Genomic DNA, 13,588 nt, shown 5'->3' on the forward strand with positions numbered 1-13,588 from the left:
CGAAAAACTGTCCACTTTAAACTACACAGCAGTGAAAAGGAAAACCAAAAACATTTGAATTAGAAGAAATTTCTAGGCTATTTTAAACTCTTCTATATAATATACATAAATATCAAAAAATTTATGAACATTTAGTATATGTTTTTATATAAAAACCAATACATTGCAATGCCTTAGACAGACTTCAAGGATGTATAGATTATTTAATTGGAAGCCTAGCGATTAGAAATTAACGAGTTAGTCAATTTAATCTGTCATGCTTGAAAAGTCAAAAGTCAAAAATAGATTTTTTGGTCTAAATGCATTTGGAACTCCGTAAAACTTGCCTAATATTATACGAATCTTTTAAGATATTTTCCCAACGTGTACTGCTGAGTCTGTGCTCCATTTCCCATTGTTGTGCTGCGTTCCTTTATTTTTTAATCACATTGCTGGGCTGTTTACCAAGGCTTTGTTTTGTGCTCCCACAGCAGCTGCTGCTGCTGCTGCTTTTGCAACAGCTAAGGCTGTACTGCTGCTGCTTTTGGTCGTGCTGTTTTAGCTGCACTGGCAGTGGGTAAATATCCAGCGGCGGCCTTTGTTTTTTAGCCCAAGCACCTGGCCAACTTCCTGGCAGCCAGCCTTTCCTGGCCGCCATTCAAACGGCTCCCCAGCTCGCTGTTTGTTTTGGCATTCAAATTACATTTCCCTACATGGATTCGCATTATGCTGAGTGTACGTTTGAGCCAGGGATTGTGAATGGCAAGCGGAACGTACGCCAACTGCGGCCCGGATATTTAATCAGTTTGCTGCTGTCTGTTGAGTGCTGCAGTTACACACTGCACTTAGTCGCATTTCGCATTTGTTTTACGGCGAATATTTGGCCTAAGGTTTCCCAGGAGCAGGATGAAACACTGCCACCTGAGGCCGCTCAGCCCGGCATTAGCCCAGTTCCGCATCCTTTGTCTTTGTCGCCCTGAGCCTTGGCCAAATATTTGGATTGTCATTGACTTGGCGATGGCTTAGGCTTAAGTGTGGTTCGGGGTCAAAGGCCAGATCAGTGTGGAAAGTAAAAGGGGTTGATGATTCCATATTTACATTCAGATTAGTACATTGTTTTCAGTGCAATTTAAATATGCACAATGGTTCCAGAGCAAACGGAAGAGGATAATCACAAAAGGCATTCAAGTGTATTAAAAACACAACTCACTGGGAAAATAAACAAAATCAAACTCGTTAGGTCAACAAGCTACAAGGTTATTCTATGTTCCACTATTGTAAATATTTGTCAAGCAAGAATTAATTTAATTAAATTGCCAGAAAAATTTAGTTAAATGTATGAAGGTGAAGTACAGCATTGTAATAATTCGGCTGCTTTTGAAATAAAATGTGTTCACTTCTTTCAATACACTCCTGGAAAATAAAATATCATTGCTTAGCTTTGAACATTTTCGGAAAAGCCACAAAAAAGTTTTTCCCACAGTACCATTTCAGTTCAATTATTTAACAATTCTACAGAGCCACAAAATGAAGTAACCACAAATCGTGAACTCTTTAGCTGACTTTAGTTGCCACATCGATTATGTCTTCAGCTGGGGCATCGCTCAAACTTTCGTTCCCCGATATTTTCTGCCAGCACTTGAAACTTGGCCGTTACACTACTTAGTTGTTCTGGCCGGGCCAAGAGCCCTGCACGCAAAGGGAAAGCCAAATGGGATGGTTCAGTCAACAACTTGAAAGGCAATTAGCGCACTTCTCGTTCGGGCTTAACTGGGTTGGGCCGTGTTGGCTCTGGGTCATCGGGGCCAAATGCGAGTCATGGCCAACAGTTTAGCGAGCACATTAACTTTATTAGCGCGATACAATTGGGTAAACAGCGGCAAGTGCAGCCACCCACACATCCTAATCCACATCCTCATCGGCGCAAAGACAGCTGAGTATATCAACAGTGTGTGCTGATAATTATGCGGCACATTGGGAACAATGGCGCCCGACCCTCGTCGTAAGCCCTTTATGCCCCACAAACGAGGAGCGGCCAACGAAAGCCTCGGAAAACTAATAAACAACAGCAGACGCGGCTGTTTGGGTGTCACTACGCAATCGCGATCAATAAAAATTAATTATTCAGCATACATGCATATGCGGTAAAGTACAGGCCATCAACTTTCGCTAGCACTAATCCCGCCAATGGCTTATTTATGGCCAGCACATATAGGGGACTGCCTCCCTTAAAATTCAGATAAACAGAGAAAGAAATCTGTGAAAACTAAGTAACCAAAGGAGTTTTAAGAAACACTTGTATAACTTGGTATCTAAAATTGGACTTTTAAAATTGGTTGCTTACTATTAGACACTTCTATAGATACTTTTTCTTGAAAAGATATTCCAAAGGTGCTCAAAAGTGTGCAACACTAATAAGGATCTCTTATGTTTCCTAACTAATACAGTTTCTTTCTCAGTGCACTTCCATGCGTGTTGGGATCCGGATCCTGGCAGGACCTTTCTTTGTGTGACTTCCAGCTGCGGGTTTCGGTCGCGTTGTCGCTACAATATACCCGTTAATTTACATGACAAAGTAGCAGGTCGCGGTCGGAAAAACGATGGGAAAAAAGGGATGAAAAACGAGCGGGCCACCACCGACAGACAAGTAAATGAAAATGTTTAAATTTGCCGAGGCAATTCAAACAAAAACGGCGCTGGAGGCCAGCGGGAAGATTGGAATAAAAAATTCAATTCGAGCCGGACATCGAATTTCATCCACTTTGTCCTTGACGGCGGGCAATTGCATTTAATTAAATGCAATCGATGCCATCGACAGCGATATGACAAAGTTTTGTCAACACACATGAGCCGGGGAAATTTAGAAAGGTGGCAAAGGTGAAATCTGCTGACGGTTTCTTATCGAAAGTTGGAAAGCTCATTTCGGTTGTCAGGACTTGCCACGTGATTTATCCAAATTGCACACATGTCCTCGCCGCAACTTTGGGGTGAAATGAAACTTAATTTGCCGAAGAATTCTTGCGGAAAATTCGCCAGAATCTATGTGACAACATTGTACTGTGATATATATGAGTACACTTCTCGACTTTTATTTTATTTATTTATTTGGCTATACTTTAAAATTTAACATTCTGTTTATATTTTTCGCTTAATTTTATGCTCAATATTTATCCATGCCATGATGAACATACTTTTTAATGGGCTTTCGATTTTCCGCTTTATCTGACTATATTTACATTTCGCCATCATTCACATTATAGTTTTACGCTTTTATTATTCTTTCATAAATTGCTATTTTCTCTCATTATGCAACGCAATTTTACGGCGAATATTTCGCAAATGTACTTTAATATATAATGTTATTCAGCTTTTGATTTATAACCTCTAAGCCACCATTTCAATGTGCTTTCGTTTGCACCGCTTTTCCCGCATTCATGGGCTGCATCGTTGATATTCCATTCATGTTTAGTTTATTTGCAAAACAAAAAGCAATTTCGGCAACAATTTAATTGAAGCCCGAAACCTGTCGCTCCACCTTTAGCTGCCACCTGCACACACCTGTTCAAAGCCCACTCACCGGTTGGCTTAGAGCTCAGTGCTCCGTGCTCAGTGCTCAGAAACTCGGTCCGTTATCCTGGGACATACACTCCTGGTTATAGTCCTCCACATCCGCACATGGCATATAGATATATAGATATATATCTATCTGCTGGCAACGAGCCAGCGAAGAGCAACAACGACAACAAGGCCAAAAAGGAACGTTGTCGTCGAAAGTTTGTCACATTTTGCAGGCAAAAACATTTTCAATATGCAAAGGCCGTTAATATGACAGTCGGAAAAGCAGTTGGTGAGCATTCGGTACTCCGCATACAGGACCATGCATTTAAATTGCCTCTGTTTTATGGGCTAAGTATAGGGCAACATGGCGTATGCGTAATATGCTGCATAATGCGTGTTTAGATCAAAATTGAATTGCGCATTATACATGTCGAATACGTGACGCGCTCAGCCGCATCACCATGTGCCCTTTGACCCGCCGACGGGCTCAGGATCACATTTTCACTGCATTGTCCAAATGATTCGTGTTCCTTTTCCTTTTTTTTTTTCTGTTTACCAAACGAGTGTGAGTGACAGAGCTGATTTTGCCCAGCTCGGCCGGAAAATGGTTTGTTTTCCCAGATTTTTGCTTTAAATCTTTTTCGTTTTTCATTTCGGGCCATCAATCAAACTATTATTTGCTGAAATAAATTATAAACTTCAGAACTCTGGCAGCACAGAAAAGAACATAGATTGCAGTTTATTGAGATAAATGTGAATTTATATTTATTTAGTTGGAATTAAGTTTGCTGGGGGTGCCTTTTCTGTTTGATATTTATAATAATACCTTTTTGAAATGATTGTTTCTCTTATAAATTACCATGATCTCAATAAAATTATTATGAAATATATGATGTTTTATTTGCCAGCTCATATAGTTATGCATTTTATTTCGCTCTTTGACTTCCAGCTTTTAATTTTTATCATTTTAGTAAGGTCACAAATAAAAATGTGTTCCATTTAAAATGTTCATTAACTTCATTTTTCCATTTCTAGCCAGCTTTTAGTATTGAATCCATGTGAAATCAATGAAATTATCAGGAGACATGATTGGATTTAAATATTTATGCTCGGTTATCAGTTTGAATTTATGTGGGTTTTCATAATTTTTCATATTGTTCCATCTTATATTTTTAAATACTCAATCAGCTTAAAATATGGTTCTAGTGAATTTTTATGCTTCTGTTTTCATTCTCTTTGCACTCTTCTAATCAAGGTAATCAAAATGAAATATTATACATTGTATAAAATCCTTTCAATCCCTTCATTTTGAGTCCATTGAGCACCACTCACTCAAGGAATTTCACCAACTAATCCAAACCAGCAGCAGCAGCAGCTAACCGGACGATCAGAATGCGTTTATTACCACGCTAATCCCGTAAATTCATTAATAAATGTCGACGAGCGAGCCGAGCATAATCCATTTTGCTCAATCTCCCCCCGTGGCAACATCCGTTCCCCTTTCCCCCCTTGGGGCACAGTCCGCTGACTGCACACAATACAGATACATATATCCGGGGGAATATATCACGGCTGGCTGGGCAGGAGCAGCTGCTCCACTGGGCTCTTCCTGTCCGGGCAGCTGGAACCAGTCAAAGTGGCAAAAAAAAAACAAGTGCAAAAAGAAAATGGAATGCCTTTGTTGGCACTTCAACAAAAGCGCAGGAAAAAAACCGCAATTTATCTAGTTCATTTTTCGTATCAAAAAGCCCTGCACACAATTAAAAACGTAAAGGAAATTTATGAAATTTATTTGGCCGCAGGACATGCTGAAATAAATGCAATTTTTTCGCCCTACCTAATTAGGTTTCCACACATTTTTCCCCATCCTGTTGTTCTGTTGGTTTTCCCATGGTCATAACTCCCGCCGATAAGCAGACGGCAAACATATGGCGTGGGTTGATGATTGATGGGAGTTTTGGCATGCATGTTTGTGTTTCCGCTACTATATATGCTGTGTATCCTTTTTGCAGGATATTGTGCCCATGGAACAAGTGAGCTCGATGGTCTCCAACGGCGGTGGCAGCGTGGCCATGCAGCGCGATGATGAGTACAGGAATCGGATCATGAAAAGTAAGTGTGTCGCCAGTGGCAGCCGAAAACAGAGACCCCCCAAGCCCCCACCACCCCCCAAGTCCCTCCCCCCAATCCAATCACACAGAGAGGTAACGAAACTGGCAGGACCACTATCCCTGACCTACTGGCTTTGCAGTTGACATACTTAGTTTAATCCCCACACCCAAACCATACCATACCCATGCCCATGCCGCAGCAGGAGGGGCAAATAAATAGCGTTTCACATTTCGCTTAACCGTTTTGCATCCCCCTTCGCCACGCCCATGTCTCTGCATGCCTTTCACACACGCTGCGCCTTACTCTTAGCCTAGATTTAAGCCAAGCGTAGATGCAATCGTCATTTCGACACATATAATATATATATATATACAGAGAAATACTCACACAGTAACACACGTCACTTTGTGCAATTTGTAAATTCGTCGACTAACCAGTTTCTTTCCTTTAAATTATATATTAAACGTATACTCATTTCATGATGCTTGCCCAACAAATTCGACGAATTTGGAACGCTCTCAATCTGTACAAAATTGCATTCCAATTATCAAATAACGAAAAATGCCTCATCAAAATCCAACTAACCAACTAACTAACCAAAATCAACCAACCAAACGCTTCTCTCTCACATCTCTTCATCTGTAGTACGTAGACTTGGTGAGTGCAACTTGATTAATATTTTAATAACAACTCTTTCGATTCGAATTTCGGTTTCGGTTTTCGGGTTTGTATATACGCATAGTATAAATATCCGAGCTGTGTGCAAATATGCACATCAGTTTTGTGCTGGTAAGTATGATTTCATTTATAATTGAGATAGTTTAGACCGAAATTAAGTTCCGAGTGCATAAATGAAATATTTACAGGCGCCTGATTGCTCTCTAGTGCTCAACAGGGCGTATGAGCAATGCATGTTGGTTTTCCTGTGCGCTTGTGTGTGAAACGCATTAGCATTACATTTACATTTGCGTTTACCAGTAAAAGGAAATGGTCTCGGGGGCGTATACTTAATATCTGTTTGTGCTATATTCCTGCCGGGCCTTTTGCTCTGCGGCTCTTCAGTCCGCCCGTCCGTCTGAATGGCAACTTCATTTGGGCCAACTGAGAAGCTCATAAACCATAATGCTGACCTCCACTGTAAATTAACCATTGCCAGCGCGGAAGGAGGTCCTCAAAAATGGGGAAGGGCATTTTTCATCATTAGTTAATTTGGGTCCCCAGTTGTCCAACAGCCCAGGCTGGTTCGACCCATAAAATTTAGCATAAACTTGGCATTTAGCAGTGGCAAAGGAAAACAAAAGTAAGAAACAAATCATTTGCAGGCCAATGACAAAAGCGGGTCGGAATAAAAGAAATTAAAAACGCCTGGCTGGGCCCAATCTAACCCCACTTTGTACAAGCAAACCAACCCTGCGGGAATTGGCTGCCAACAAAAATGCAGAGGCACTCAGTTCAATGCTCTGGATGCTGCAGCAAAAGTTAAGAAAATCGCCTTAGACGCGAACGCAAACACAAAAAGCCATATAGACCAAATATTTTATGTCCTTCATTGAAGAACTTTTCGCAGCCTTTTTACTTTGGTGCACAGCAAAGAATAAGCTCTTCGAAAGTCTTGGATTTCTTATCACATTTAATTTAGATCTCTAACATTTTCATGGTTGAGTTATGGGTCGACTTAAATTACTTCACCAAAACATTCATACTACATATATATATAATACATAAAATTGTCTATAAAGTGATTAACTTTTAGAATTCTGAAACTTAAAACTTAACTTACAAATTACTAAGTGCCCAGTTTCTGGCAAACTTATAGTTTTAAGTACTCGCCTCGTAATTTCTTCTGTGTAAAAGGGCAAAAGTTTTCCTAGCTCGTTTCGGTTATGAGTTTTCCCGCCCAAAAAGCCAAGAAGAAAAAATAATAAAATAAATGTCTGAGCATTTTTCCCCTTTCGGCCAGATTCAAATGATACGTTTGAAGCACATACTTGATGCGCACAGATTTTTCACAACTTTTACGGAGGATGCTTGGCATTCTGGCCAAGTGGAGAGCAAGGATATTGCATATCGATCTGGCTCGGATTCCCTAAGGACACAGAGCCAAGCGGAAGAATGACAGTTAAATGCTGGAAATTGAGTATTGAATAGTTGGCAAACAATTGGAAAATGTTTGCTCCAAATGAAAACTCCTTAACCCGCAAAAGGGGTAAACTTTAAGAATGCCATTAATTAGGGCGTCTTTAGAGTCGTTCCTGTCTGTGCCTCTCTCCATCTCTTGGCTAAACAGCCCGCCAGTTTAGCTGCCATTAAAGCACAATAATAGGCTAAGTCGGCTCCAGTCTCGTCAGTTCTTAGCCAGACTCTGGCAGTTGGCCAAGAGGCGCTGACAATACGGCTTGGCAGACAAAAGACAACCAACGCAGCCCAGAAAATGACGCATTCGGGTGCAAGTGCCTCGTGTGGCCTCATGCGGAAGTTGTTAATTTGACGCACAAAAGGCAAATGGCGATAGAATCTGGCACAAGTGGCGTTTTAGCACGAGACGCTAACGGCCAGCATATCGTGGTGCAACAGGACGTATACGTATTCCGATAATTACCAACAGGACAGCACAGCAGCTTGGAGACTTTCCAGTCTTAACTTGTTGCCAGAATGGGGTTCTAATTTCGATGTTTAAGTACGTATGTAGCTTGTATTGCCTGGCAAACGAAGTGCATGGTGCATCCTGGCAAAGTAAACACAAGCAACAAATTAGTGTAATTTATTTCAATACGATGACCAGTTTTTGCTCGTTAGCCAAGCCTAAAACGGAAAAGGAAATTACCGAAAGCAGGTAATTGCATGAATGCAACAAATTTAATTTATTGGCAGTGGCATGCACCTAAAACAACAAACTGGGTTGCAATTATAAAATTCTATTAAAGGATATCAGTTTCAGTTTATGAAAACAAACATCTAATGATCCTGGATGTTTAGTTTTAAGCTTCCTATGAATATTCAAATATTTTTTATTTAAACATTAAGATTGCTTGTGCAATAGGGCTCAACGAGTGTCGCTTACGTCAGGAATATTCATTACAATATTTATTTCACTCACTGTAAGTGATATTGTTCTTTTCACAGTTTATTTAACTTGCTGTTCAAACAATACCCATGTTCGTGGACTATTTATCCTTGAGCTCATCGGCTGCATTAGGTTTCCCCTCAGCTGGATAAATGAATGCTGCCGCCTTTCAAATATTTACAATTCAATTTGACAAACACAAAGATAACGAGCCAGCAGTTGTTGCTGACTGGGACATTAAATATTCAGGTTTATGCAAGCATGTAAATGCCAGCCGAGAATCGGCGAGGATATGGCCAGGAGTCGAGTCCTTGCGTGACTTTCGCTCGCCTTTCGCCAGTTTTCTGCTGCCTGTTTTCTGCCCACGGGAGCAGCCGGTTGAAAGTCGAGACTGGAGCCATCGCAGTTCTTGGTGGCGAACTGGGCTTAGAACAGGCTTAAATGGCCTACTTGCTGGCCCAAAAGGGTGGAGCTCGCTGGAGGGGAAGGGAGGAGGAACACAGATGCGACAGTTGACAACGCGGTCGAGTTGACTCAAGTCGACTTGACTCGTCTTCACTTGACTGATGCAAAAGCATCAGCGGCAGTCAAATGAGCACTGGCATAATGAAGGCGGTTGCGGGGGTTATTTTCCACAACGCCAGCGGATTGCTAACGGGTTGGGGTGCACTCAGAAAAATACATATAGTATTCACCCATTGGCCATTGGGCCATTTAGTATTTCAACGAATTACATACCACTTTTCCGAGTGTATTTATTGTAATATATATTTCGGGGCTGCTTCGATGTTGCATGTAAACTAGTTCGAGGTTGTCACCAACAAAGGATGCGCTGCACCAAAGCGAATGGTCTCCGTTCCATCTGACATCTGGCATCCGGCAGTCCACATCCTGCATCCTTGAGCTGAAAACGTAAGCGGAAAGTGGAGAACGGCGAACAGTAGTTTGTGAGCTATTAACTTGTCCACTGTCAATGGCAATTAGCATAAATTGCGGCCCACTCTTGACCGCCATCAATTGTTGTCTAAGCGCAAACAAAGGGGGCAGCAAAATATACTCGATAAATACGTAAATAATTTTAAAACCCTCGTTCAGTTCGCTTTGGTCTATAAACTGCAACGGACCTGTGGCAAACGAATAGCGGATAGCGGACAACCAGCACGTTGCATGCCCCCAGGAATTGTGTTGTTATTAAATTAGTTTTCCGTGTTTCCGTGTTCGATTCTCGGTGCGCCGTGCTCGTGTTCCGGTTGGTGGACTACGGACTAAGGATAGCGTATTAAAAACTCCGGATTAAGGACCGCGATGAGTCTCAGCAGCAGGAACGCCATCTTACGTACGGCTCACTTGACAATCGCAGTTGCTGCACCGCACTTTGTTGATGTTGTGGCTTTCCCTTTGTGGTCGTCCTAATTTAAGTAAGGAAACTGTGGGCAAAAGCCCAGGTTCTGGAAAGGAGCCAACCAGCCGCTCGGAAACTTTGTGCCCGAAAACTTTTTAACAGAGTTCTTGGTTGAGAGCGTGCTGCTTAAAGGGGAAATTAAATAAACGAAAGCGGTGGCAAACTCAACCAAAAGTTGGACGAGCAGTTTCTCTGGGTGTGTGTGTGTGTGGCAATTAGCAAGTGGCAGAAACTTCAATTTCAATCAACAAAGGTCCTTCGCAAAGCATCAAAATATCGGACCGCACGGACAGCCTGTGGCAAGTGACTGCCACCAGCATGCAACAGCCACCACCTCAGCGGCACGGTCGACCTGCACCACAGCACCAGCACAGCCAGTACAATCAGCACCACCAGCACCAGAACCAGTGGGCACTGCACCACCAGAACCACTTGAACCAAACACCGCGCTCCACCGGCAGGCAAACCATGCTGGGCAGCAACCACAGTAGCCAGCGGGAGACGAGCGTCTCGCCCCGCCGAGTGGCTCTCGACACCACCGCTTCGGGATCCACCACCGGATTCGGTTTCGATCGGGGTAAGCACCACCGGGGCTAAATAATCAGCAAACTCCACAGATTTATGGCCCATATCTTTTTCTGATCGGGCACTAGGAGAACAATGTCAAATGTCCTTCGGGAAATATCCTGTTAAAAGTTTCAAGGCTCGACCAAACAATGGCTATTTCAATCTGAATAATTGGAAAAATGTACTATGCTCTAGAGAAATTGTTTGAAACAATACATTTAAGAAACATATTCTGTATGTGGAATTTTTTTACTTTTCATGAAGCCACATAAAAATCATTTTATTAGAGCGTAAATGCATAATTTATGCAAAAAGTTCTGAGCACAATCAAATTACTTTTAGTTGCTTTCGACCTATTTAAAATTTTCCCCAGTAAAGATCGTTCAAAAAGTGATTACTTAGTTTCATCTTGATATTTCCCCCTTCTCAAGCGCCGTGTTCACCTTGCTGGAACGAAATTTATGACTTCCTCCAGCATAATTATCCTAGCTCCATAATTCCAACTATAATTTATAATCCCCTGTGAGGCACCTTTAAGTTGCTGGGCTTTTAATTAAATCCTCGAAATGCTGTGGCGACATTTTTCCGGAAAAGGGGAAATCCATTGAGAAGTGGGTGTAACTCAGCAGAAATATGTTCGAAAAATTGCCGAGGCGTGTTCCGCACAGCGTCAAGGGGAAATGGGAGTGAAGTCGAGTGGAGTGCAGTGGACACGCAGGATGGGTTGGGCGGATGAGCGCAGTGAGTGGGCGTGGCACATATGCAGGCACACACACACACACCCACACACACTTCCGCTTCCCTGGAGCTCCACATCCGGACGCCATAATTAAGTTTTACCAGCCAGGGAGCAAACACCCCGTTGCCCAGGACACTCGACCACAGACCAGAGAATCCGCATCGCCAGTCGGTCCCTGCTGCACTTTAATTGATTTCCAAGTTGGTCACGTTATCAGCTTTTGGCTGTTTGCAGCCACGCCAGTCGCACCCACACCCCTCAATCCTTTATCCTTCTGGTTTTGCGTAAGCCACTCTGACCCCTGACGCCTGTTTATCCTCGCGCGTCCTTTGATCGCGCTCCCCGTGCAGGACAAACAATGAGGGGTTTGATTAATTCTCGGTGCGGTTAGCACAGCGGTGCTGACATCAGCAGACTGCCAACGCGTGAGCTCATACAGTGATAAAAATTCTAGTTTAAATAACAAGCCTGCAAGCTGGTATGATTAAACATTCAGGCGGAGTGAATTAAGCAAATTAATTTAATGGGGAAAACATATGAATATGAATTATATTTATATCATTAAATAAGAGCTGCAGATTGAACTGCACTTTCTTCAGTGTACTCATTGTTTTTCCATTAAGAAAAACTGTAGGCAGCTGCACAATAACCACTAGCCGCAAAATTATTAATTACGGCTCCCAAGAGTTTTAATCTTATCGAAATCGGCATGTAAACAGCAAGTAATGAGTGGCGGACTGAGGAAAATGGATTTCAGCTCCAGACTGTGAGTTTCCTTTCAGTTCGCTGAAAAGTAAAGAGTCTGCAGCAGAAATCAATTAAATCAAAGTGCTTCATGCCGCGTTGGTCATTCGCAGAGCATATGTCTATATAATAAACTTTATGTGAACGCTTAATATGCCGTTCACAATGCTGTGCAGAGTGAGACATAAATATTACATGGCTCGGCTGGGAAGGAAAAGCGACATTATCGACGAAGCGTCCAAAAGATAGTCACCAAATAAAGTATGGAATCAAGCGGGAAAATGAACAGACCACCAGCTAAAAGGGAAAATGAAAAAGGCCAAATACAAATGGGAAAACGGGAGGCGAAAAGGACAAAATGTCCGACACTCGGCTCCGACATCGAAATCGACAACGACATCGAAGTCCGGCGCCGTTTGCCATTCATTCATTGTGTGGTCGCTGGGAAAGATATATATAAAGAGCAAAGAGACACATATATATATATATTTTTTTATTCACAAGCCGATTCACCATTGACAAAGTCAGGAGCAGAACAGCAATGGCGGGAACAGGAACTGAAGACCCTGAGCCAACGTTGAATTATTGGCAAGCATTTGCTCGGCCAGTTTTTCATTTCGCTTTTCATTTTATTGCCCAGCAAATGCGAATGCGTCGTCAATGTGTGGGGTTATGAATTATTGATTGGGAGATAGTCCGCTGTGACAGTCGGTCTACTTAGCCAGTCGCATGCCAAAGATGAATATTCCGTCTAATGATGGCCATTGATGATTGCTGGGCTTAAAGTGCACCGCAATCACAAACTCGAACACCGAACAAAAATGATCAAATAAATAAAACGAAATTCAATATGATAGTGTAACAAACTTTTGTGCTTTTGGCATGGATTTAACTTATTTAAAGCACTCTAAATAAAGATTAATTGACATTTCCCAAAAACCCTTTAAAGTAGTACAAAAAACTTTATGACTTCATTTTTTTTGTACTTTTTCGCTGTTTATTCAAAGTTACAAAAGTGAAAGCCACTATCTATAGAATCTCTGGAAAAAGTTGGCATTTTTTCTGTACCACAACTTTAACGAGAATTGAAGGCAGGAGGCAAGGAGCCTTGGTCGTTGCCCAATCAGTTTCATAAACTGAACTGGCATATTTCATTCGACCACGGTGGCGGCGTCGAATAAATTCCGACCCCGTCTATTCATATTTTATGAGTGCGAAAGGAGCAGTGAATCCAGCCATAATGCTAACGAATATACGGCTCCCTGTGCTTTCGTAATACTCCTCCAATTGATTCCGAGCTGGAGTAAAACAAACGCACAACCTACATAGTGCCTCCATATCCTCTTTCCCCTTCAACGGGCTCCTTTAGAATTCCGCAACAAGCCGCAGATACATGGTAGTTACATCGCACTACGACTTGTAC

General features: G+C 42.1%; 1 protein-coding gene and 1 long non-coding RNA gene across 10 annotated transcripts in view; both read left to right on the top strand.

Moving 5' to 3' along the window:
* The window catches only part of LOC6736800 (band 7 protein CG42540), a 34,825-nt gene that overhangs the window by 794 nt on the left and 20,443 nt on the right, over positions 1 to 13,588 (top strand). For 2 of the 7 annotated variants that reach the window (XM_016170875.3, XM_016170879.3), the window contains exons 2-3: positions 5,550 to 5,649; positions 6,295 to 6,306. In XM_016170875.3, coding sequence (XP_016030452.1) covers positions 5,550 to 5,649; positions 6,295 to 6,306 — 112 coding nt within the window. Of the gene's footprint in view, positions 1 to 5,549; positions 5,650 to 6,294; positions 6,307 to 10,003; positions 10,050 to 10,164; positions 10,693 to 13,588 lie in introns of those variants that run through there. The other 5 variants (XM_016170874.3, XM_016170871.3, XM_016170872.3 and 2 more) reach the window with 4 other exon arrangements.
* On the top strand, positions 12 to 5,191 carry LOC123327184. Of its 3 annotated transcripts, none has more exons than XR_006541719.1 (2): positions 12 to 2,380; positions 2,439 to 5,191. It is a non-coding gene; the product is annotated as an uncharacterized LOC123327184 (long non-coding RNA). The 3 variants fall into 3 exon arrangements; XR_006541721.1 differs by having other exon boundaries at positions 12 to 2,370; positions 2,427 to 5,191; XR_006541720.1 differs by having other exon boundaries at positions 12 to 2,370.

This window comes from Drosophila simulans, chromosome 3L (assembly GCF_016746395.2).
Source record: "Drosophila simulans strain w501 chromosome 3L, Prin_Dsim_3.1, whole genome shotgun sequence".
NCBI classification, from domain to species: Eukaryota; Metazoa; Arthropoda; class Insecta; order Diptera; family Drosophilidae; genus Drosophila; species Drosophila simulans.